The sequence below is a fragment of the Mus caroli genome, unplaced genomic scaffold (assembly GCF_978045245.1).
Source record: "Mus caroli unplaced genomic scaffold, Mus_caroli_1 scaffold_11, whole genome shotgun sequence".
NCBI lineage: Eukaryota > Metazoa > Chordata > Mammalia > Rodentia > Muridae > Mus > Mus caroli.
The window spans coordinates 18,651,003-18,677,345 of NW_028227266.1; the positions used below are offsets into that span (position 1 = coordinate 18,651,003).

Consider the following 26,343-nt stretch of genomic DNA (forward strand, 5'->3'; position numbering starts at 1 on the left):
CTTTCAGTTTTATCTGGATTCGGTAGGCCTGGTATTTTCCTCCAAGACTGCCCTGTGGTGGGCATACCTGTGTTCCGCTGTCCAACCTCTTACTGAGGTCTGCTGTAGCAGCCAGGCTGGGTCAGTCCCCAAATGATGAAGCACTGTTAACTCTTCATCACCTAGTGTCCCTGTGAGGCCCATTCTGAAGGCTATTGCTTACTCTGCTAACTGCCTTCTATCCTCTGCCCACCACCCACATCATAGCGCATGGACTTGGACCGCCGGCGTGAAGAAGCCCGCAACCCCAAGCGGAAGCCACGCCTCATGGAAGAGGATGAGCTCCCATCCTGGATCATCAAGGATGATGCAGAGGTGGAGCGGCTGACATGTGAAGAGGAAGAGGAGAAGATGTTCGGCCGTGGTTCTCGCCACCGCAAGGAGGTAGACTACAGCGACTCACTGACAGAGAAGCAATGGCTCAAGGTACATGCCTGAGAGGGCTGTGCGCCGCAGACCATGCCAGGCAGGGTTGGGAGCAGAGGCTGACCTTCTTGGGTCATCCAAACTGATACCTTCCCTCATTGTTGGCTGCATTCATCACTGCAAGGCTTCCAACAGGAGGACGTAGGAATGTTTAGTTCCTACCTCTATAGCTGTCACAAGAAAGAGCCAGCAACTAGCTAGCATCTACCAGCTCTAAGTATAGATGCTTACTTTTTTTGAGGTTGGCTAATGAGAGAGCCTTATAAACAATCAGCAAATTCCCTTGGAGGTGGCAAGAAGCTAGGCCCCTAGCCTGGCTTTGAAGAGGGCTGAGGTGTCAGGTCCCTGCCTGCAGCTGAGCTGACAGCCCTAGGCAAACAAAGCAGAGGGCACATAGCAGCTGTCCAGCCAGCAGTAGCTGCAGTTGGTGAGTGAGGTCATAGCTGAAAAGTACCAGATGTCTGGCATTAAGGCCTGCATTGGTGTTAGTGATCCTCAGTCTAGCCCTAAAGTCATGTTGTAAGCACAGCCCAGAAGTACCTATTACTGGAAGGCAGGTGGCAAACCAGGTGATGTGTGTGGTCCTGCTGTGTGTCCAGGTAGCCATGGAAGCTCAGAAGAGCTTCATGTAGAGCATGCCACGAAAGCCAGTGTGATGGTCAGGTCTAACTCTGAGCTTGAGACGAGAGTTAAGGGCAACCTGGGTTACATGGCAAGACCTTGTCAAAGAAAAGAACCTGCCAAGAAGTCAAACAAACCTTGGGATGGGCACCCTTCAGAATCCTCCAGAACCTAGGCCAGGAACTCCAGGAAACTAGTCCTTTGTGTAGTAAGGCCATCACTTCTAAAGGACTTGTCATCAGTTTCACATTTACAATGCACTAGGAGGCTTTCAATTCAAGTCATCACATTGCTAAGTTTTGTACACGGGTTTTTGAAGTGGGATTTACATGCCACAGATAGCTCCTTTTGAAGATCCATTGCTAGGTGGAGTCAGGCAGCCTTCCAGTCAGCATCACAGCAGCCTCATCATCCCCACAAAAGCCCCACTCTTCCTGATTGCTTGTGTTAACTCCTTTGTTGTCTTATATTGGTGACCACTAGTGCCCTTGGCAGTTTTTGTTTTTAAATCTGGAGTACTTCACAGGTGGTGTGCCATCCTTGGCAGGAGCCGTACTAAGCTTCTCAGTGTATGTGCTGCCAATGAGCACTACTTAGCATATTTTTATTTGACCGATTGATGTACTTTCGTGTTTTATGTAGCCCAGGCTAGCCTTGCACTCTTATCTTCCTGTGTCCTCCACACCCCAACAAGTGCTCTTATTACAGGCAAGCACCACGCTACCGTTCTTCACATGATGTCACTGTTGTGAGCACAGCACCTTAATGCTGCATTCTTCGGTGCTTCCTTATCTTTCTGTCCACCAGTAGGTGGGTGTTTGGATTGCTTCTTTGAGGGGCTCTTTTGGGTGATACATGGTGAGCCATGCGTGCCTGCCTTACCATCCTTTTATGTACCAGGGAATGGTGTCAGTAGAACAAATGGCCAGCCACACATGCGCCAGCCAGTCCTGGGTCTTGCCACATCCTCATTAAGACCTGTTTCATCTTGCCTTGGTTGTGCTGTTTTTGTGTTTCTTGCCCATTCCTGTATCTTCTAGAGAAGTTAGTTTGTGTCCCTTGCCACCCACCCCACCCACCCACCTCACCCCCCACCTCCACCCCTTTGAGAAGATGTTGTTACTGTGTTGCCTGTTTTGTTTTCTAACTCATGGGCTCAAACAGTCCTCCTGCCTCAGCCTCATCAGTAATTTAAATTATGTTTCTATTAGCTGGAAATAAGCATTTGTGGGGGTTGGGGAGGGTGCACCCAAGATATGACGTATGTGCAAGTCAAAGGACAGCTTGATGAGAGGCAAGTCTGACCTTTGACCATGTGAATCCTGGGAACCAAACTCAGGTCATCAGATTGACAACAAGGTACCTTTACTTAGCCATTTCGCCAGCCCCAATAGATCTTTAAAGTTTCTTATCCCAGATGGACTTAGAGGTTGATCCTTCTTTTCTGTTCCTCTAATCTCCTCCCTTTTTCTTTTTCTTACTATTTATCTTGTTTTTATTTTTGTGCATTTGTACATGCTCACAGCCAATGAGTTTAGAAGAGGGTACCTGATCCCCTGAAGATGGAGTTGCTGGGAGCTGGTAGAGGTTGTGAGCCACCTGCCATGGATGCTAGGAATTGAATCCAGATTCCCTGCAGAAGTAGTCTGAACTATTAACCCCTGAGCTGTTTCTCCTGACCCTCCTCTTAAAGTTATTTATTACTGTTTTTTTTTTGGGGGGGGGGGTTCTATTTATATTTATTGGCTATTTACTTCATTTACATTTCAAATGCTATCCCAAAAACCCCCTATACCCTCCCCCCACCCTGCTCCCCTACCCACCCACTCCCACTTCTTGGCCCTGTACTAGGGCATATAAAGTTTGCAATACCAAGGGGCCTCTCTTGCCAATGATGGCCGAGTAGGCCATCTTCTGCTACTTATGCAGCTAGAGACACGAGCTCCAGGGTTACTGGTTAGTTCATATTGTTGTTCCTCCTATAGGGTTGCAGACCCCTTCAGCTCCTTGGTTACTTTCTCTAGCTCCTCCATTTGGGGCCTTGTGTTCTATCCAATAGATGACTGTGAGCATCCACTTCCGTATTTGCCAGGCACTGGCATAGCCTCAAAGAGACAGCTATATCAGGGTCCTGTCAGCAAAATCTTGCTGGCATATGCAGTAGTGTCTGCATTTGGTAGCTGATTACGGATGGATCCCCTGGTGAGGCAGTCTGGATGGTCCATCCTTTCGTCTTAGCTCGGAACTTTGTCTCTGTAACTCCTTCCATGGATATTTTGTTCCCTATTCTAAGGAGGAACTAAGTATGCACACGTTGGTCTTCCTTCTTCTTGATTTTCTTGTGTTTTGCAAATTGTATCTTGGGTGTTCTAGGTTTCTGGGCTACTGTTCAGTATCAGTGAGTGCACATGAAGTGAGTTCTATGTGATGGGTCACCTCACTCAGGGTGATACCCTTCAGATTTATTACTCTTTTGAATGTACATGATATTTGGATATGAGTGGGGCATATATGCCACACCACATGGAAGTCAGGGTTTTGCAGTCTGTGCAGTCATGTGATCTGGTGGTGCTATTTATCTTATTGTTTTTGCTTTGATATATGTTTAAGACTTGACAAATTCAAGGTACAAAGATTTAGCTCCATTTTCTGTCTTGTTTTTCCTTATACTTTGTGGGTTGACTGTTTCATCCTAGCTGGCCTGGTGGTTATGTTCCCAAGGCCGTCTTCAGACTCATGGTGATCTTCCTGCCTCAGTCTTCCAAGTGTTGGGACTATAGGTGTGCACCACAGGCCTGACTTTTGCTGTTTGTTTTGAGCATTTTGTAGTTTACTTCTTTTAGAAATATAACACTTCAGGGCTGGAGAATTGGGTCAGTGGTGAAGAGCAGTTGTTGTTGCAGAGGACCTGGGTTCAATTTCTAGCACCAGTACAGGCTCACCAACTTCGGTACCATGCACACATGGTTCACAGATGTATATGCAGGCATAACACTCATACACATAAAATAATAAAAATACATCTGTAAAAAATAGATTACTTCACGACTGTCTCGGTATTTTTTTTCCCCTAGAGACTTATTTTAGGTATGTGGGTATTTTGCCTGCTTTTATGTCTGTGCCTGCGGAGGCCAGAAAAGGGCATCATACCTCCTGAAACTGGAGTTAGCGATGGTTGTGTGCAGAATAGAACCCAGGACCTCTGAAAGAACAGTCTGTGCTTTCAACCACTGAGCCTTTTTCCTGGCCCCTTTTGGTGTTAACTATTGGCTAAACTGGCTTGACAGTAAACTCAAGGACATCCTGTCTCCTTATACACCACACATACCAGGGCTAAGGGTGTATGCCACCATTCCTGGCTTTTATGTGGACTACTGCAGATCTAAGCTCAGGTCCTCGGCTTGCACTGCGATGCTTTCCTGCTGTGCTGTCTTCCAGCTCTCATCCTTTTATTTCATACATTAAGTTCTGTGATCTGGTTTCAGTCCTCTAGAGTATGAGGATGGGGTCTAGTGTGAATGCTGTATGTGCATATCCAGTTGTCCTGGCAGCATTGGCTGAAGGGAGCATGTCTTAATTATAACAAAATTATAATTATAAAGTCAGGTATGGTGGCACATGCCTGTCAGCCTGGCACTTGGGAGGTAGAGGTATGAGAGTCAGAAATTCAAGGATGCCTCTGATTACTGGAGACCTTGCTTCAAAAAATCCAGTTTACATTAATGAAACTTCTAGAACTGGTCCTCTCCCATGCTGCTAGTGGGCAATGGCACTCTTGAGGCTGGTCAGATCTTCTAGCTCATCTGGTCACTACCAAGGCCTGTATTTTTCTGGGACTGGTTAGATAAAGTACCATAATTGGGCCATTCAACATAATTCTGAAACATTTGCGGAGAACCAGAACACTAAAGGTGATTTGCTGACAGGGTCATGCTTCCTAGAGGGCCCGGGTAATAGCCTTGGCTCTCTCAGCTTCTAGGGCTCCAACAGCTCTTAGCTAGTAGCCACCGCTACCCGGAAGACACACACAGGCACACACACACACACACACACACACACAATCTCACAAAGAGCTGAAGGGCAGGAGAACGACTCAGTGGTTAAGAGCATATCCTGCTCTTACAGAACACCCATGTTCAGTTGCCAGCACCCACACCAGGTGGCCCACAACCACCTGTCTCCAGCTCCAGGAGATCTAATTCCCACGTCTAATTCAAGATTATAAAACGAGAGCTGGAGCTGCTTTTCTCTGCTAGGATAGCACGTTTCAGATCTGGAACTGAGGTAGTACTGCTCCCTGCCAAAATACAATCATCAACTGATCACAAGGATCTCATTTCTATATAAAGTCACTCACTTTGTGAAGTTCTGGGTAGACAGAAATTTGGGGAACAGTTGCTCATTCCTGCATGTGCACTGGAGTCCACAACTTGGTCTCATCCCCTACCACACGCCCTAGATGCTGCTTTCCCTCTCTACCCTGCTTCAGCCTGAAGCTCAGTTGTAACTTTGTGGTGAGGCCTGGCCAGACCATGCTGTGTTGTGTGACTGCCTGAAAGTCTTAGGGTGAAACAGTGACCTGCTAGGTGTGTTTGATTTAGACTCTTCCCCTGATCCCAAGCTCCCTTAGAGGAGTCTTTTAAGTTAACTATTGTTATTTAGCATGTCCTTCATCTCGGTACTTTCACCATGAGGAAACTGTCGGGCGTGGTGGCGCACGCCTTTAATCCCAGCACTCAGGAGGCAGAGGCAGGTGGATTTCTGAGTTTGAGGCCAGCCTGGTCTACAAAGTAAGTTCCAGGACAGCCAGGGCTACACAGAGAAACCCTGTCTCAAAAAACCCAAAAAAAAAAAAAAAAAAAAGAAAGAAACTGGTTTAAAGAGTCTGCTGACAGTCTCTTCTCAGCCCTAGCAGCAATGGAACGGCTCAGGGGCCAGGACCTTGGCAAACCTGTGTAAGGTGTTGGGTCTCATCCACGGCACTGCAACAAGATGAGGCTGAAGAGGTCGCTCAGTAGTAAGGGTGCTTTACAGCCCTTTCAGATGACCCACAGTTCCCAGCGCCACGTCACAGCTACCGTTAGCTCCAGCTCCATGGGATCTAATGATCTCACACAAAAGAGGAATATAAGTCTTTCTTTCTTTTTTAATCTTTTCTTTTTTTTTTTCAATGCACATTGGTGTTTTGCTTCTATGTGAGGGTGTCAGGTCCCCTGGAATTGAGATTACAGACCTCTGGGAGCTGCCATGTAGATGCTAGAAATTGAACCCAGGTCTTCTAGACGAGGAGCCAGTGATCATAACTACTGAGCCATCTCTCCTGCACACACACAAACAATTTAAAATGTCCAAGGACTGGCTGGAATTCAATTAGTGCAGCTAGCTAATGTACTGAAAGATTGAGCAGGCAGACAGGCTGTGAATCAGGACACTGCTTAGCTGGTACATGAGACCTGAATCCCACCCTCAGCACCACACAGAGTGAGAAAAGAAAGACAGTGACGCTGTGGAGGACAAGAATGCACATGATGGCACATGCCTTACCCAGACGTGGCGACATTTGAGGCAGGGGATCAGATGTTCAAGACCTGCCTAAGCTACCTGAAGCCCTGAATCAAAACAAATAAGTAATCAACAATAATATCAGTAGTAAAAGTGATACAACACAGTGGGCCTGAGCTGTGTGAGCTGCAGCCAAACAGCTACACTGGGGCTCACATAGTGGCCCAAGTAAAGGTTCTGAGGATTGGCCGCTAGCCACTGTGGGCACTTGATTCCACTGCACTCCATACTAATCAAGGCTATCACTAACATGTCTGACCTCAATTCAGTCCCTAGGGGCCCCAGAATAGAGCCAGTTTCCATAGCTTGTTCTCTGACTTCCATTCCCACTGCCACATACGTGTACACACACAGTCAGTCAGTCAGTCGATAAATGAATTTTAGATGGTGACAGAGCTCAGAGCAAGGTCTTCTGGGTGTCTGTATCACTGTTACTGGGCTTTTGCCTGGCCCATTTGTGATCCTGTGTGGTCAGGCTTCTGAATGGATCCTGGGTGGAGCATCAAAGTAAAGGAGCACTAGCCTTTCCTACCTTCAGGAATCAAGTCTGGGTTCACAGTAGATATTGTGCCCTGAGCCAGCCATGCTGGAAGGGTGTCAGTCTGGGGGCATCCTCCCTCCCTAGCCGGGCCCCAGGAGTACGCGTCTCGGCCTCTCTGTATCGACCTGGGTGCTGGCTGTCCTATTTTACCACTATTGACCCTGAAGGCTATCGAGGAGGGCACGCTGGAGGAGATCGAAGAGGAGGTCCGGCAGAAGAAATCTTCACGTAAGCGTAAGCGAGACAGCGAGGCCGGCTCCTCCACCCCGACCACCAGCACCCGCAGCCGTGACAAGGATGAGGAGAGCAAGAAGCAGAAGAAACGTGGGCGGCCACCTGCTGAGAAGCTGTCCCCAAACCCACCTAACCTCACCAAGAAGATGAAGAAGATCGTGGACGCTGTGATCAAGTACAAAGACAGGTAAGCTGAAGCAGTGCTGGAGGGGTCCTTGAGAGAGATGGAGAAGCATAGAGTAGGACCTGGTACACAGCTATACTGAAGGCCCGACCTAGGACGTCTTGTGATCTAAAGCAGGGATACATACAAGTATCTTCCATCATGACAGGAAAAGAGCAGGTGGCAGAATAGAGAAGCACTATGTGGGTGTCAGCAAAGGTGGCATGTGACGGTTGCTCTGTCTGAAGGAGCGCACCCTGCAGTAGCAGCAGCAGATGCAACTGTTGGCATGGTGATGGGCACTTAGGTTGTGGCTTGATAGATGACGACTGACGCCTCTGTTCTTCCTGCTGTGTCCGTAGTTCTTCCTCTCCCTGTGTCGGGGTCATTTAGATGTTGTGAGTTTGTGGACCATGTCTTGTTCTTTGCCGGGTTCCACTTACTCTTAGAGTGGAATGTCTGGTGAGGTCTGGCCACATGTGAGACAGTGCATGTTTTCCGCTGTGCCGAAGCCAGCATCATGCTGTGCTGCTCCTCTATGGTGATGCTGTGTGGTTCCTACACAGGCCTTGGCTAGCCTGAGGCGGGAAGCATGAAGCTTGGGGTTTGTTCATCTTTCCATTGCTCAGTGTCTTAATTTACCTTTCCAACACACACTGGCTGAGGCCTGCCCCTTAATGGAATTTTTACAGTAACAATTTTCTGTGATTTAGTAAGCAAATTATGAAAGGGTTTTGTCATCAAAAAAAAAAAGAGTTATAGCAAATTGTGAGTCTGAAAAGAGTCGGTTAGTGAAACAGTTTAAAGGTGGCTATGGTATCTAAGTCAGTGAGTGCAGATTGAATGGGACGATAGCTCTGTGGACAAAGTTGCTTGCCACCAAGCCTGGTGGCCTGAAGTTGATCCCCCGGACCCACTTGGAGAGAACCAACTCCTACAGGTTGTTCTTTGCCTCCACATGTCCATTCTGGCACAGCTTCCCCAGCTCAATCTGAAAAATGTAGTGGGAGCGATTTAAAAATGAGTGTCAGCTGCAGTTCACTGCCTTCACCTCTCAGGCAGATTCCACAGAAAAAGAAAATGGAGGACTGCAGTGTCCAGATAGAGAGTTGAAAAGTCCAGTGAATATAACTGGCCTCTGGCTTATGTGTTCTATTATGTCTTTGTGTGTGTGATTGCGTGCTTTCACCTGCTTGCCCATTCCTATACTGCTGTTATGAGGAAACTTAAACTGAAGTGAAGGAGACTTGAAGGTCAGAGGGAAGACAAGATGGCTTTTGAAGTGAGCCCTCCTGAGGTTTGGGATAGCCACTTGAGAAGACAGCCCTTGATCCCTCTTACATATCATGAGCATCTTTTCCTTTGAAATAGATTATGGTTGTAAAACTCTGAAGGGTAAAACCGTTTTTTTCGAAGAAACTATCAGTAAAGACCTTCCATCTTCCCTTCAGTGGGATGCAGAGGCCATGCCTGTATCACTAATGGCTGAGAAACTAGAGATCAGAAAATCAGGTCATCACAGGATGTTTCCCTTGCAATAATGCAAGGGGTTGGGGTAAGGCTGAGGCAGGGTGATCACAAGTTTGAGCCCAGTCTGACCTACATAGTAAAAACCTATCTCAGAAAACAACAAAAATGAGCAAGGGGCATGGATGCCTTACTGGGAAAAGGCACTTGCCACCTGCCACCTGCCACCAAGCCCAGTGACCTGAATTTGATATCCGGGACCCACATGGTAGAAAAGAATTGACAAGTTGTCTTCTGATGTCCATGTATGTGCCTGTGGTATAAGCTCCCACATATACACACAATAAGTACTGTTTTAAAATTACTGAGCCGTTAAATTGATCTTTTTTTAATGAAAGAATTGAGAGACATCCAAGAGATCCAAAATTCTGGCAGTTGAGGCCAAGATCTTGAAGCGACTAAACCTCATCCTCTGAGCTGAGCTCAACTCCTCTGTGCTAGTTGTTCTGTCCCAAGAGCCCAGCCCTTATCCATAGCAGCAGGGTTTCAGTCTTCTAGACAGGGGAATGAAGCTTTGACAACTATAATAGCCTCTGTCTGAGAGCTGTGGGCACAGATACTGCTGCTGTCTACAAAGCTCTGTGTACTTCAAACGTGGGTGAAGTCCCGAATTGATCCACTGTGCTAGACAGTAAGCAGCAGAACCCTCCAAGTGAGCCTGAGTGGTGATCTGCCCCAGAGGGACTCTGGATAGCTATGAAGGTTGAACCTTTATTTCTAGATGTGAGTGTGACAGTAGTAAGGTCACTGACAGTGTGTGCACTTCGCTGGATTTTAGTGTATCTGGAGCAGTCCATGTGAAAGAACCAAGTGCCAAGGCCTCAGTTTCTTGCATTCTGTACCATACTGAAAATGCTTCCTTGACCTCATGTCACTGTCCATGGTGTAACAGGTAACTCACCCAGCAGTAGTACAGGACAGTCTCCAGAGAACAGAAGATGTGATCGTAGAGCAGTTGGTAAGGTGAAGACTCTCTTAGAGTTGGTTTGTCAAGATGGCTCTGTTGCCGGGCTCCGCCTCCTTATATGTAGTAAGAGTGAGACCTAGCCGGGCGTGGTGGCGCACGCCTTTAATCTCCGCACTTGGGAGGCAGAGGCAGGTGGATTTCTGAGTCCGAGTCCAGCCTCGGATACAGAGTGAGTTCCAGGACAGTCAGGACTACATAGAGAAACCCTGTCTCGAAAAACAAACAAACAAACAAAAAAAAGTGAAAGCTAAATGCTGCACACCTAGTGGGGCAGTGACAGTGTGCATATAGGACCCTGGGGACAAGAGGTCTTGGGGCTTGATACTTGGTTTCTGTGTGAGTTAACTAGAGTGGACAGTATTAGGAATCTAGGCTCCACAGAGGGAAGGATGAAAGGGTTGTCACGGGAAGCCTCTGAGGGTGGTGGTGAGCTCTGCTTTCGTTGGAAGCAGGTCCCATCACCCTACCATGGATTCCTCATAGCCACAGTCACATGTCACCTGAGGAAAGACAGCCTTGCCTCATTTTTCTGGTCAGATACCACCTACCTTACTCTGTTAAGAAACTTCTTTCTTTCTTTCTTCCTTTCTTTCTTTCTTTCTTTCTTTCTTTCTTTCTTTCTTTCTTTCTTTCTTTCTTTCAATAAATATTAAGTACAGCAGTGGCTCATTTTGTGCATACTTTTGACACTTAATTAAACTTGCTCCTAGGAAGACAAGACAAGCTGTTAGGCTGTAGATTGTGAGCTTAGGCAAAGTCTGGTAGAAAGGTGGAGATGAAAATGGCCAAGGGAAGTAGCTAACAGAACAGCCACAATTCTCGTAATAAATGGAACTTTTCTTTAAAGATTTGTTTGTTTGTTTGTTTGTTTTATGCATATGAGTACACTGTAGCTGTACAGATGATTGTGAGCCATCATGTGGTTGCTGGGAATTGAACTCAAAACCTCTGCTCCCTCTGGCCCAAAGATTTATTTCTTATTATATGTAAGTACACTGTTGCTGTCCTCAGACACTCCAGAAGAGAGCTTCAGATCTCATTACAGATGGTTATGAGCCACCATGTGGTTGCTGGCATTTGAACTCAAGACCTTCAGAAGAGCAGTGTTGCCCGCTGAGACATCTCACCAGCTTCTGCTCACAGTTTCTGAAGAGTCATCTTCTCACTGCCCCCCCCTTCCTAGTGTTTTCCTGCAGATGTTGGTTGTACAGCCAGGGATGCCTGGACACCCAGGGGTTTTGTTGGGACTTGGTTGTGAGCTCACATCTGGCCATTCACATGACTGACCTCTGTATCCACTACCTCTGCTGGTCAGCCTGACCCAGACTTACCAGTTTAAATCACGGCCCTACCTCCTGCCCAGAATGGCATTTCAAGGGCTCAGAGGTCACTTTGCAGCACCCAAGGACAGAGGCCACAGATTGTGTATGACATACCTGTCATCCAGAAGGTTCTGAGTCAGCACTGGCCTCTGGCATGGCTGGCAGCATTCACAAGTCAGGTCCAATGACCCTTACCCTCTGTCAGGCTGTGCTAGAGAAAAGGTGGGGGGTAACACTGTAGCACCAGACTTCAGTTTTACTTCTTACTTTAGACAAGAGCTCACTACGCAGCCTTAGCAAGCATCAAACTTTTATTTTTTTAAATCTTTTAATGTATGTGAGTGTTTGCCTGTATGTATGTCTGTGTAGCATGTGTGTGCCTGGTGGCAGAGAACATAAGAACTGGAGTTCTATAGAGATGCTTGTGAGCCACCATGTGGGTGCTTTGAACCTGTCTTCCTCCAGAGAACTCTGAGCCATCAGATGAAATCTTCAGGAAAGCGTTGGAACCTTTTGGGGTTTTGGTTGGTTGGTTGGGTTTTGTTTTTGCTTTATTGTTGTTTTGTTTTGTTTTTTAAAGACTTATTTATTATGTATATAGTCCTCTGCCTATATTTAGTCCTGCAGGCCAGAAGACAGTACCAGATCACATTATAGATGGTAATGAGCTACCTTGTGGTTGCTGGGGATTGAACTCAGGACCTCTAGAAGATCAGACAGTGCTCTTCACCTCTTTATTGTTTTTGAGGCAAGCACTGCTGGCCTCAACTTTAAGGAAATCCAATTGTCTCAGCCTTCTGAGCATTGGGGTTACAGATTGGGATCTTATCAGATTCCTTCCTAAAGCCCTCTACTCAGATATGCAGTGAATCTAGTTAAAAATGGAACCTGAAGGACCTGAATTACCACAGTGCTTCGCTCCTCCCTACCCCACTCCCAGGGTTTCTCAGCATAGACCTAGCTGTCCTAGACTTCATTCTGTAGACCAGGCTGGCCTCGAACTCACAAGGATCTGTAAGGGTCCTGACTACCTAGCAACCTGTAGTGGAGCTACTCTGTTCTCCTTGCTGTCTCAGGCTCCATCCGTGTTAGAGAGCTGCTAGAGCAAGAATAACTAAGCCCCGTCCCCAGCACTGTCGCCAAAGGCCCATCAGAGAAGTGAGGTGGGGAACACAAGGTCTTAACTTTGAAATCAAAACATGGATGAACATTGAGAGTGAAGTCTAGAGACATGGCTCGAGGATTAAGAGCACTGGCTGCTCTTCCAGAGGTCCTGAGTTCAATTCCCAGCAACCACATGGTGGCTCACAACCATCTGTAATGAGATCCAATGTCCTCTTCTGGTGTGCCTGAAGACAGCTACAGTGTACTCACATACATTAAATAAATAAATCTTTTTTAAAAAAAAGAAAATTAAAGCCACGCATGGTGGCGCACACCTTTAATCCCAGCACTTGGGAGGCAGAGGCAGGCATATTTCTGAGTTCGAAGCCAGCCTGGTCTACAGAGTGAGTTCCAGGACAGCCAGAGCTACACAGAGAAACCCTGTCTCAAAAAAACAGAAAAAGAAAAAGAAAAGAAAATTAAGAATGGAGTCAGGAGTTGAGGTTTTACCTTGTCTTGGACCGTGGAAAAACAAGGACACCAAACAGAATCATTCAAGTGCATAGGGACAGCTTTTGGAGCACTAGAGGGCGCCATTCATGGCCAGCTGGCCCAGATGAACAAGTGCCTTGGACCCCTCAGCCTGTACTTGACATTTCAAGGTGGTAGACACATTGCCAAACTGAGCTTATCTGACTCCATCTTCTCTTTTCTGGAAGGTTGAAATTGGTAAAATTTACAATTATGCTCTATCTCTATGCCTCAGTTTCCAAGTGGAGAACAAGACTGAGAGATCAGACCACTGAGTGAGGTGAAGTTTCAGGCCCAGAAATAAACCAGAGATTACAGCACTGCCTGGGACTTCTCAACAGGCCACACTTATCGTCTTCTGGCCCCTGCTCAGTATACAGAGGCAGAAGGCAGATGTTTTTCAGAGGAGAGAGGCAATGCTTGGGGAAGGGAGAAGATGCCTGCTGACAGGCTGTGGATCTTTGCCTGAGGTACTTAGACAATTAAATCTCTTCTTCCGAGTAGAGGGGGTCGTGCTGCAGTCCTCAGGGAAGATGGAGCAAATGAGCCCCCTAGCTTTTCAGCCTCTCAACCTTTGAGTAACATCTGGGCATGCTGCCTGGTGGGTCCAGGTCTGTGGCTAAAACCACAAGCAGCAGCAGACTCTGGCCAGAGTAAGGCCAAGTGAGCCACAGGCCAGACCACAGGCAGCGCTCACTCTGGGACTCAGTTGGGGCAGCCATGGCCTATTTCCTTGTTCTAACGACCTAAGGCTCTGAGCTCACCTTAGAATCTATTTGAAAAAGATCCACCTGTCCCAGTTAAGAGACAGGTTTCATCTTGGGCTTCATGCCCTGGGCCAAACATTTACACACCAAGGTAAGCAGGCAGCTGATAATGAGACCAGTGATCAGCCCATAGCTCACAGGCAAACAGGCAGGACTGATAGGGGTGCTGTGTGGAGTCTGGAGTGCTGGATCCCCTGCCTCCTGTTCTCTGTTCCCCTGGGGTCAGCAGCACCCTGTATCCCTAGGAAGGCCTTATATTGAACAAAGGTTCTATGTCCCACTAAATAAGCCTCGGCAAGCGGTGTGTAAGCCACCTCTCTGGCATGATCTCCACATCTAGTTATCCCAAACTCCCCAGCCCATTTGTTCTGCTAGACCAAAATACCCATTACCCTTTGGTTCCCAGGTTCCTGATGCCTAAAAAAAAAAAAAAAAAAAAATGAGCTATTCTTTGACACGGAGATTGCTACAGATGGATTGCTGACAAATTGAGCCTGGGCTGTGGCCACCCAGTGCTGCAGACAGACCTTGGGCCTCCCCCGTCTGCCTCTAGCCTCAGTCAGTTTGCTGTCCATTTGTTCTTACTCCCTAGTCCCCAATCCTGTGGACCTGTAGTCACAGGCTCCATTATCAGCCTGGCTTCCTCTAGTGCCATATTCAGGATCTTTTCACCAAATGGAGGTATTGGAAATTGTGTCCCGTACAGCACTGGGCTCCACAGACAGTCTTCCAGGCTTCTTAAACCTTATGCTTAGATTCCATTGTTGACCAACATGAGACCACAATAAGAACAATAAGCAGGACTGGTCTGTTTATCCGATGCCAGAATATTTAGCTAGTATATACAAGACCCTTAGTTCCATCCCAGTACTGCAGAAGTGCACACCCATAGCCCCCAGCATTCAGGAAGGGGGTGCAGTGGCATCAGAAGTGAATTCAAGGCTAGTCTGGGACACATGTGATTCTGTCTTTAAAAGAATTGGCGAGCCAGGTGTGGTGGCACACGTCTTTAATCCCAGCACTTGGGAGGCAGAGGCAGGCGAATTTCTGAGTTCGAGGCCAGCCTGGTCTACAGAGTGAGTTCCAGGATAGCCAGGGCTACACAGAGAAACCCTGTCTCGAAACACCAACCAAAAAATAAGAATTGGTGATTTGGTGGTGCTGGAGCTGGTGCATGCCTTTAATTCCAGCACTCAGGAGGCAGGGGTAGTAGGTGGATCTCTTGAATTTGGGGACAATGTGGTCTACAGAGAGTGAGTTCCAGGACAGCTAGGGCCATACAGAGAAACCTTGTCCTCAAAAAAGAAAAGAACAAACTTTAACAGTAGCTATTTCTAACAGCTGAGCTGGTGTGGAAGAAGGCCCTGTCCATGTGGTGGCAACACAGGTAAGGGCCCCACCCAGGCTGCTGACTCCCAAGCGGGCTTGTATACCAATTCAGGGACTTTCCTGGCAGGACTGAGGAGTAATTGAACCCTGGGCTCTAGGTTGCATCCCTTTCTGTAGTGGTGAAACAGGACAGGAATGAAGTAGAGGCAGTCTCTGTTCTAGGAGCTAGCATGAGGAAGCAGCAGTGGCTCTGTCCTCAACTGTTGCCCCCCACATCATTGGCTATTTGCTAAAGCAGTGAAACCCAACTGGGAAGCTATGGCCATGGCCCTCGCTCCTGTGTCCAGTGATAGCAGGGTTCTCGTAGCTTGGTCACACCATCCAGGCCCTGGGAGGTTCAGGTTTCATTTCCCTCAGTTCTCACCCACAGAAGCATTTGTCAGAGCTCGTCCACAGAGCCATGGATAGACACACACAGGGAGTGCTACAGTAGATCTTCCTTGTTAGAAGTTTTGCAGCCCGGCAGTGGGGACATAAGCCTTTAATCCCAGCATTTGGGAGGCAGAGGCAGGCAGATTTCTGAGTTCCAGGACAGCCAGGACTACACAGAGAAACCCTGTCTTGAACCACCACCACCCCCAAAAAAAAGGAAGGAAGAAAAGTTGTTTTGCAAGGGACAGTTGCAAGCCCCTCAGCCACCTGTATACGTCTTTGTTCCTTTGTGCCTGTCTTATCAGACTTTTATCACATGCCAGTAATTTGTGAACAGCAGAGCGTAGTGTGTGGCTCGGCCTGCCATGCGTGGGGAGGCAGGCAGGCAGGACAGGGTGGGGACGCTGACAGCTGGAGAGAACATCTTGTCGGGGTGACCAGTTCTGACCTGGTGATGTGTAGAGTGGTGGGGACATTCTCTGTGATGCTCCTTCAACAGGACTTACTTAAGGCCCTGTAAGTGACTTAAGATCTATTCAGCTCAGAACACCACAAAGAGAAGGAAATAAGCCATAGAGCAAAGGGTTTGCAGTAAGTGTGTGAAACAAGGCACTCCCTGGGTGCATGAGCAAAGCCAGGTTCTGACCATGACTGGGAAAGGCTGTGGGGTGCCAGCGGGTATGAGTCTCCACGATGGTGCTCATCTTCAGTGTGCACCCAGAAACATGGGTCATACCAGACATGCCAGGCTGTACCCTCACTGCAGAATAGCTAAGAAAGGAAGAGCTGCAGTGGATGCCCTAGCTCGGGCCATCCATCTGCTGCCAACCTAGTGCCTTGGGAGGGTTTCCTGTGACCAATGGTTTCTTTCATAATATCTATGTGTCACCCTCATTTCATCTCTGTTGCTCTGATAAAATACCCTGAAGATACATCTTAAGGGAGAAAAGGTTGGTTTTTTTTTTTAGCTCATAGTTCCAGTGCCTATGACTGTGGCTTAACTTGCTCAAAGCAAAATTTTCTATCCAAATATAGCCTTCACTGCTCATCACAGAAGGAAATGTGGCATTGAGGTTGGGCCAGGCACCGTGTGATAGCACTTACACAAATGGCCAGGCATGCTCTGTCAGAGCGTGAACTCCAACTGCTGCTTTGGAACTTTCTAGAATAAGTGGGCTTCATGGGCAGAGAGAGTCTGTGATTTTGAAGCCAGCCTGGGCTACATAGTGAGTTGTAGGCCAGACAAGGATATGTGGAGGGAAGAATCCTATCTCAGAAACAAAAATAAAATTTTTAGAAGACCTAGAACTCAGTCAGCGTTGTTCCTATGTACAGCCCAGGACTCCAGGATCAAACTGGACATAGATGGCAGTAAGTGTCGGTTGACAACAGGACTGAGTCATGAAAGATGCTGTCACCAGGTGCTGGGTTAAGCATATGTAGCACCTCAGGGCACTGCCAGCGTTCTCTAGATCAGTGGTTCTCAGCCCACGGCAGTCACATACCAGGCATGTACACTGCAGTCTGTAACAGTAGCCAAAGCAGCAGTGAATTAATTTTACGTTGCAGCATTAGGAAGGTTGAGCCTGGGTTAGGTGGACAGGCACTCCCATGGGCTTCCAGGAGAATGGCTGCAGCAGCTTTTGTGACCACCTAGCCTGGTTTCATTTCTGTCAGTGTAATAGAATGCCCTGCCAAGAAGCAGCTGAGGAAGGAACGGTTCCTTACTCACAGTTCAGTCTGTCCTTGTAGAGATGGAAGTCAAGACAGGAACTGGTCCTGTCCCATCCACAGTCAAGAACAGAGAGACAAGCCGGGCAGTGGTGGCGCACGCCTTTAATCCCAGCATTTGGGAGGCAGAGGCAGGCAGATATTTTAGTTCGAGGCCAGCCTGGTCTGCTGAGCGAATTCCAGGACAGCCAGGGCTACACAGAGAAACCCTGTCTCGAAAAAGAGACAAACATGTACATGTTTCTAGCTCAGGGAATGAGGCTGCCCGCTCTTAGGCTGAGCCTTCCCATATCAGCAGCCCATGGTCATCATCCAAACTGCCTGAACATCGTGGCGCTGAACAGAGCTGAGGGGGAAAGGAAATATTTGAGAATACTTCCAGGCTCTTCTTTCTGCATTTGATCACCTGAATTGGACGTCTTGTTATTGAGGCTGGGCTTGCTGAGCTGTCTGTGCTGTCTTGAACTCCTGGGTGGGCCCCACCAACTTGGGAAGTCCTGTTCATGCCTGTGCCAGCTCTCTTCAGTTAGTATGAACCAGTTCTTGCTAAGGCTCAGGGTTGTAGGGATTGTTGCTGCAATCAGCAGGAGGGCTCTGCTGAGAAAACCCCACAGCAGGAGCTGGGGCATGGCTAGATTGGGGGGACCCGGCCAGTGCTCTTGTGTAGAAAATGGAAGTTCCCACAGCAGGCATTGTGTATCAGCAGGAAGCTAGGCTAAGCCACCTCCATTGCCTGGAGACAAGAAGTGGATCTGTCTTGGCTGGAAGGGCTGGGCCAGGGCCTCCTTGAGACTGACACACAAGGCAAGCAAGTACTGAAGATGTAGCCCTGCCGTGGACAGGGGACACTAGTTCCTGGACACAGACCAGGCATGTCCACACGCCCACATGCTGGATACAGAGGCCAAGGGGAACGAGGCTGGAACTTCTCAAGGACACTTGCTTCCTCAGCAGAGTGATAGGGTCAGAGTATGAGCTGATGCTGTGGTGGCCAGACAGCTGCTCTGAGGGTGTGTGCCAGCCAGGAACAAAACTCCTAAGGGACTCTCGTGTCTACATCAGGGCATTGTGACCTACATAAACTGAGATGAGTACAGGGTCGGGGAGCAGCCTCTGGCAGGTACCTGGCTGGCCTGTTCCTGGTGGCTTCAGGAGGCAGAGCCTCTATGACAAGCGTGCAGAACTCCCATATCACTGTTTCTAGAAATGGGGACCCACCAGGTGTGTTGAGGATGCCAGGATGGGGCCTGGTGGAGGACCTGCTAACTCATTTTGATGGGGGGGGGGAGGCAGGGGTCTGGGATAGAACCCAGGGTCTCGTGCGTGTTAGGCAAACACACTACCAATGAATTCCATCTGGTCCAGCCATTTAGAATTTTCCTTGAAAATGTGTATACACTTTACTGTATTTTGATTATATTCACTGCCTTCTTCGCACACTAACTCATTGTCTCCTCCACCTCCTAACTGTTTTTTCCATCTTTTTTTCCTTTTATAATCTACCAAGACCAATTTGTGCTGCCCATAGACTAATAGGTATGGAATCCACTGGAACATTTGCTTGGTTGGGGTTTTTGAGATAAGGTGTCACTTATATAGCACTGGCTGACAGGCTTGAAACTGGCAATGTAGACCAGGCTAGCCTCAAAATTCACAGCAATCCTGCCTCTGCCTCGTGAACATTAGAATTAAGAGTATATACCACCTATTGTGAATTAAGAGAACTATGTTGGGTTGTTTGGGGTTTTGGGGGACAAGGGGCAGGCTCTGAATAGCCCTGGCTGTCCTGGAACTCACTTTGTAGACTAGGCTGGCTGACCTCAAACTCAGAAATCTGCCTGCCTCTACCTCCCGAGTGCTGGAATTAAAGATGTGTGTCACCCCGCTCGGCTGATTTTAGGATTTTAAGGAAGAGAAAGAGTAAAGGTTGAGGTTGTCCTTGACTGTACTGCAAGTCAGAGTCCAGCCTGGGCTACATGAGAAAGAATGATAATGAAGAATGCAAGGGTGCGCCGGGCGTGGTGGCGCACGCCTTTGATCCCAGCACTTGGGAGGCAGAGGCAGGTGGATTTCTGAGTTCGAGGCCAGCCTGGTCTACAGAGTGGGTTCCAGGACAGCCAGGGCTATACAGAAAAACCCTGTCTCAAGAAAAAAAAAAAAAAAAAGAATGCAAGGGTGCTAGTGAAGTGGCCATAGAGCTCAGTGCCACAGGGATCCCTCCTGCCTACAGATCGCAGCCTCTTGGCCCCAGTGGGCATGGCTTCCCCACCCCACTCACTGGCTTGTCCTACCATTTGGGAACTTTGAGGGGCTGGAGAGTTGTGGGTCAGGTGATTGAGCAGGGACAGGTGCATCCTGGTCCACTTGCTGTGCTGATGGTTGTGACTCCACCTGCTCCTGAGGTGCAGAGTGTGCTTACACTGCCTACCACAGGGACCACTGAGGTGAGTGATGTGTGGATGGGCCAGGCCAGCTGCAGGGCAGCCCCAGACCACATTCCATCCTTATATGACGTGGCGGCTGTCCTGTGGAGAGCCAAGACAGCTGTGCTCTTCCTCTTCCGTCTTGGGGTTTGTGCCAAATGCTCTGCTCAGCGCCACCCACCCACAGGAGAGTTGCCCGTGAGGATTGTGACCTCAGTAAGGTGGCCATCATGCACACGAGTGTGGTTTGCGTAATATAGAAAGTAGAAACAAAGAAAAAGAAAGTAGGATGGGATGGCTGTGGTGGCACAAGCCTTTAATCCCAGCACTTGGGAGGCAGGGGCAGGCAGATTTCTGAGTTCAAGGCCAGCCTGGTCTACAAAGTGAGTTCCAGGACAGCCAGGGCTATACAGAGAAACCCTGTCTCGAAAAACAAAACAAACAAACAAACAAACAGCCCTCTGTTGATGGGAAGGAGAGCGGCCTGAATGCATGCACCTTCCTGAGGGTGGCCGTGTAACACTCCTTCCAGGGCTAGACTTCTCACACCTGCTGCTGCTGGACCTCATTATCTGTCAGGAATGTCCTAACAGTCAAAAGACCTCAAACACTTAAATAACTCGCAGAGCAAACGTAGGGATGCTCGCCTTCAGTCCCAGCCGCTGGGCAGAGACAGGCTTTCTCTTGAGTTTGAACCCAGTCTCTTCTGCACAGTGAGACTTTCTCAAAAAAGATTAAAGAGCTACCAGGTCTTTAAATTGTCATCGTCTGTCCTTGTGTGGTGGCACAATGTGTCTCTGGGGTGAGTGACACACAGCATGTCACCTTACAGCAGCAGTGGACGGCAGCTCAGCGAGGTGTTCATCCAGCTCCCCTCTCGCAAGGAGCTTCCTGAGTACTATGAGCTCATCCGGAAGCCTGTGGACTTCAAGAAGATCAAGGTGCGCGGGGGCCGAGAGTCCGGGGCTGTGGGAGGACGGCCGGGTCACAGGGACGACATGGGCAGGCTGGAGGTCATGGTGCCCAGAGTTAGGCCTTCGTCCCTCCCTCCCTCCCACAGGAACGCATCCGAAACCACAAGTACCGCAGCCTCAACGACCTGGAGAAGGATGTGATGCTGCTGTGCCAGAACGCTCAGACGTTCAACCTGGAGGGTTCCCTGGTGAGCACCCACACTACTGTCATGGCACCTTCTGTTTGTCTAACTTGGACAGTTTGGTCTGTTCCACTATTGCTGAGAGCAGTGTCCCCTTCCCTATTAGTAAAGGGGCCACACACAGCTGCCTGCCAGCCAGGGTATTGGGTGCCTACAGAGGCAGAAGAGGGAATTAGATCCAATGGAAGGATACAAGTGGTTGTGAGCCACTGGCCTTGGAGCCTGAGTCCTACAGGAGCATAGCATTCCTGAAGCCACCTCTCTAGCCCATGTTGCAATTTTGTCTTTAGTTCTGTATCAGTGCTCTTAAAAGGCACCCTATATGTACCTATATGTCCTTTTTTGTGACTAAATGGCTGGCAGTGGTCCCCATCCTGCCTCTGGCAGATTCCTCTCACACCTGGGAGGGGTGACCTCTAGGAGATGGGTTTTGCTTTGTTAAGTCAGGGAAATGCCATGCCCACAGGATTTTGTGGAAACCAAAGCAGAGGGGGAAGGGGAGATGTGGACCTGGGCGGAGACCATTTCTCTTTGTAGACACCAGGGCCCTGAAAAGTCAGCTCAGTGAGGGAGGACCTGGTCAGCATACAGACCTCTCTCCGGGGCGTTTTGTCATCCAGGGAAAGGCTGTAGGGTGTCCTTGCTGAGCAGCAGGGCTCCAGTAGAGTCATACAGGCCCTATGTCCTTGCAGATCTATGAGGACTCCATCGTCCTGCAGTCTGTCTTCACCAGCGTACGGCAGAAGATTGAGAAGGAGGACGACAGTGAAGGCGAGGAAAGCGAGGAGGAGGAGGAGGGCGAGGAGGAAGGCTCCGAGTCTGAGTGTGAGTAAGGGGGAAGGGCAGGCGCTGCAGCAGCTCACCGAGGACTGAGATGCCAACCAGCAGTGCCTCTCTTAACGGTTTGCTTCCTTGCTGCCCCACAGCCCGCTCCGTCAAGGTGAAGATCAAGCTGGGCCGCAAGGAGAAGGCCCAGGACCGACTCAAGGGGGGCCGCCGGCGGCCAAGCCGGGGATCCCGGGCCAAGCCGGTTGTGAGTGACGATGACAGTGAGGAGGAGCAGGAGGAGGTAAGAGCGCTGCAGCCATCCTCGCCTTAGCCAGTCCCATGTGCAGGCCACTCTGAGGACAGACTCAGCATTATGTAACTAGCGTGTTGTTCACATACAGTCTCTCAAGCAGCAGGCTTTGGGCTTCTGGTGCAGCCTGCAGAACAGCTGGGCAGGATAGGACAGGTCTGTGTCTGTGGAAAACAGAGCCACTAGACAGGTGCCTACACACAGGAAGCCTTCCTGCTATGTGTTGCCATGGGACACAGACTGGGTCCTTGAGCTTCTGCTCTGGCTTATATGGGAGAGTTTCCACATAAGACCACTGAATTAAAAATAAAGAGAGCTGCAGGAATGGCTCAGAGGTTAATGGCACTGACTGCTCTTCCAGAGAGCTCAGGTTCAATTCCCAGCACACTTGTAGACACTCATAACCATCTATAATTCCAGTCCTGGGGACCCAGTACTCAGTTAAGGCTTCTGTGGGCACCAGGCACACATGATACATGCAAGCAAAACACTGATACACATAAAAATAATTTTACAAAAATGGGGAGGGGCTGGAGAAATGGCTCAATCCTTAAGAGCATTACTGCTTTTGTCAAAGACCAGAGTTCAGTTCCCAGCTCACATGCGTGCTTCACATTGCCTGTACCTTAAGCACCGGGACATCACAGGCTCCGATCCCCACGGGCCCATGCCCACACACAGACATAACGTCCATACGCTACATAAGTAAAAGTAAGCCAGGTGTGATGATTCGTGGACAGCTTCATTCCCGGCAGTCAGGAGGCAGAGGCAGGCAGCTCTCTTGAGTTTTAGGCTGGTCTGGTACACATAACAAGTTCCAGGCCAGCCAGGGCTGTATAGAGACCCTAATTTTTTAGGGGGCTTTCTTGTTTATTTTGCCTGCATGTATGGATGTGTGCCTGGTGATCGTGGAGGCTAGAAGAACACATTGGATCCCCTGGAATGGAGTTCACACCACAACAGGGTGTTGTGTGAACACCCACTATGTGGGTTTTCAGGAATGAATTCGTGTCCTTTGTAAGAGCAGCCAGTTTTCTTAGCTATTGAGTTGTTTCTCCAACCCTAAAAATGACTCTTAATAAGATAATGGCTGCAGGCATAGTGGTAAACTCCCATGATCCCAGGCCTTGGGAGGTAGAAGCAGGAAGATCAGGAGGCGTTCGTGACCATCCTTGGTTATCTAGCAAGTTTGAGGCCAGCCTGAGCTCTATTAGACCAAAATGGCAGTCAGAAGACATGTTCATACTCAAGAATGGCTATAATGAGTGGCTGCCTCTTATGGGGTTCCATGGTGGCCTGTCCTTCACCCCCAAGCCCGTTTGTCCCATACAGCAGGTCCCGTGGTAACAGAGCTACCATAGTGCAGAGCAGGGTCCAAGTTTTGATGCAGTTTTCTTTTTCTTTTTTTTTTTCAAAGATTCATTTATTTATTATATGTAAGTACAGTGTAGCTGTCTTCAGACACTCCAGAAGAGGGAGTCAGATCTCGTTAAGGATGGTTGTGAGCCACCATGTAGTTGCTGGGATTTGAACCCAGGACCTTTGGAAGAGCAGTCAGTGTCTTAACTGCTGAGTGATCTCGCCAGCCCCCTTGATGCAGTTTTCTTTTTGCCACATTAAGATAATTTATCCCTTAAGGATCTAGGCCCTTCCACAGCATTGAGAACACGGTGGACAAGGGAGAGTGCCTAGGCCGCAGCCTACTCACAAACTATTCCCCCTGTTCTTTCAGGACCGCTCAGGAAGTGGCAGTGAGGAAGACTGAACCAGACATTCCTGAGTCCTGACCCCGAGGCGCTCGTCCCAGCCAAGATGGAGTAGCCCTTAGCAGTGATGGGTAGCACCAGATGTAGTTTCGAACTTGGAGAACTGTACACATGCAATCTTCCACATTTTTAGGCAGAGAAGTATAGGCCTGTCTGTCGGCCCTGGCCTGGCCTCGAGTCTCTACCAGCATTAACTGTCTAGAGAGGGGACCTCCTGGGAGCACCATCCACCTCCCCAGGACCCCAGTCACTGTAGCTCAGTGGATGCATGCACGTGCCGGCCGCTCCTTGTACTGTATCTTACTGGACAGGGCCAGCTCTCCAGGAGGCTCACAGGCCCAGCGGGTATGTCAGTGTCACTGGAGTCAGACAGTAATAAATTAAAGCAATGACAAGCCACCACTGGCTCCCTGGACTCCTTGCTGTCAGCAGTGGCTCCGGGGCCACAGAGAAGAAAGAAAGACTTTTAAGAACTGGGTCTAGCTTATGGGCAAAGTACTCGCCTTGCCAGGTGTACGGGTTGGGGTTTGCATTCCCATCACCCACACATCCTAAACAAGCCAAGTCAGTGAGCTGTGGATTCAAGTTAGAGCCTCCACCTCAATATGTACGTGGAAAGCAATCAAAGATGATGCCTAACATCCACCTCTGGCCCTCATGTGCAGATGTACACACACTGAGTTACATACACAGGACACACACATCCACACGGAGGCAGTCCATCGCTTGCACTGGGGAGATGGTACCATAGGCGAAAGTGCCACAGGAGCAGGGCCAGGCTAATTTAGTCCTGCAGTCCTGTGCTCTTAAGATGAATGCACAAAGAGGAACCCCAGGCACTCCAACTAGCATGCCAGGCAGTGACGAGACCCTGCTTCAAATGAACCAGAGACCACATTCAATATTGCCCTATTACCCGATGCGATGCACGTGCCCTCACATGTGAATGTGTATATATACATACATACGTGAAATAATTTTTTTTAATTATAGACATTTTTGTGTGAATGTTTTGCCTGAATAAGTGTGTGTGTGTGTGTGTGTGTGTGTGTGTGTGTGTGTGTGTGTGTATCAAGTACATTCCTAAAGCCTATAGAGGTCAAGGGAGGGCATTGGATCTGGAACTAGAGTCCCATGAGGCTGTGAGCAGCTGTGTGGGTTCTGGGAAGGAAATGCTGGGCCTTGGCACCAGCAGTTAGTACTGTTTACCGCTGAGCCGTTTCTCCCGTCCCAAAGGAAGCACTCTTTTCAATGAAGACTTAGATAAACAAGCAGGACTTGCCTTGGTTCCGTGCCTGTAAGCCCCAGTTCTGCCTGCAGCCCTTCTGCCCTCCAGTTCTCCATTACCGCTCAGTCTTTGGCCATCCGTAGCTACCAGCTGCTTTGGGAGCCACAGTTGTGTGACAGCTCTAAGGCGAAAGGGGAAGTATTGTACTCCAAGGGAAGTGTTGTACTCTACTCCAGTGGTGGAAGTTTGTCCCAAGGTCTTACAGCTCTGAAGGGAAAGGTCCCCTGGAAGTCTGGAGCCAAGGAATACCACAGAGACCCACTGCACAACTAACCTCACAGGAGACTTCCCAGGAGGGAAAGATCTAAGAATGTGGCAGCAGAGGCAAAGATCTCTGATTTCAAGGCCTGTATAGTGAATTCTAAGGTTCATAGGGTTCATAGGCCCTGTCTCAAAAAAATTAATGAAAAATTTGTTCTGGGGCCAGGCATATAGTGCACACCTTTAATCCCAGGAGGCAAAAGCTGGGGGATTTATTCATTTCTTTATTTTCGGTTTTTCAAGGTAGAGTTTCTCTTGTGTAGACATGGCTGCCCTAGAACTCTGTGGAGACCAGTAGGCCTTGAACTCACAGAGATCACCTGCCTCCCAAGTGCTGGGATTAAAGGTGTGTTCTACCAAAGGCTGGCTGCTTTATATTGTTATGACACAGTTTCACGTAGGCCAGGGTGACCTTGAACTTGGTATGGAGCTGAGCTTGCTGTTAACTCATGATGATCCCAAATGCTGAGATTGCAGGCCTGTACCACCTAGCTAGTTCTCTTGAATTTATCTTCATTAATTACCTTGGGTCCAAGGCCAACCTGGTCTACAGAGTAAGTTTCAAGGCAGCCTGGGCTATACAAGAAGGGAATACAAAGAAGCTGTCTTGGGGGAAAAATTACAGAGTTCTAGGAGCCAGGCGGTGGTGGCGCACGCCTTTAATCCCAGCACTTGGGAGGCAGAGGCAGGTGGATTTCTGAGTTCAAGGCCAGCCTGGTCTACAGAGTTGAGTTCCAGGACAGCCAGGGCTACACAGAGAAACCCTGTCTCGAAAAACCAAAAAAAAAAAAAAAAAAAAGAGTTCTAGGGACTGGAGAGCAGTTAAGAGCACTGGATGCTCTTCCAGAGGATCTAAGTTCAATTCCCAGCACCCACACACAGGCTCACAACCATTTGTTCCTCCAGTCCTAGGGGTTCAGTGCCCACTTCTTGCCTTGGGGTACTGCATGCATAAAGCCGGCAAGCTATACATAGCAAGGCACATAAACCAAAGATGAGTTCTAGAGTCAGGCGTAGTGATGCATGCTTTCAGTCCCTGCAGGGGTGGGAAGATCTCTGCACTCAATGGTAGCTT

General features: G+C 48.8%; 1 protein-coding gene across 4 annotated transcripts in view; it reads left to right on the forward strand.

Annotated features, from left to right (window-relative positions):
- The window catches only part of Smarca4 (SWI/SNF related BAF chromatin remodeling complex subunit ATPase 4), a 90,781-nt gene extending 66,663 nt beyond the window's left edge, over positions 1-24,118 (forward strand). For 2 of the 4 annotated variants that reach the window (XM_021172074.3, XM_021172072.3), the window contains 7 exons: positions 247-465; positions 7,357-7,610; positions 20,552-20,660; positions 20,780-20,881; positions 21,568-21,700; positions 21,802-21,944; positions 23,686-24,118. In XM_021172074.3, the coding sequence (XP_021027733.1) occupies positions 247-465; positions 7,357-7,610; positions 20,552-20,660; positions 20,780-20,881; positions 21,568-21,700; positions 21,802-21,944; positions 23,686-23,718 (993 nt within the window). In that variant the 3' untranslated portion in view covers positions 23,719-24,118. The remainder of the gene's footprint in view (positions 1-246; positions 466-7,356; positions 7,611-20,551; positions 20,661-20,779; positions 20,882-21,567; positions 21,701-21,801; positions 21,945-23,685) is intronic. The other 2 variants (XM_085844466.1, XM_021172073.3) reach the window with 1 other exon arrangement.
- Positions 24,119-26,343: the final 2,225 nt, after the last annotated feature.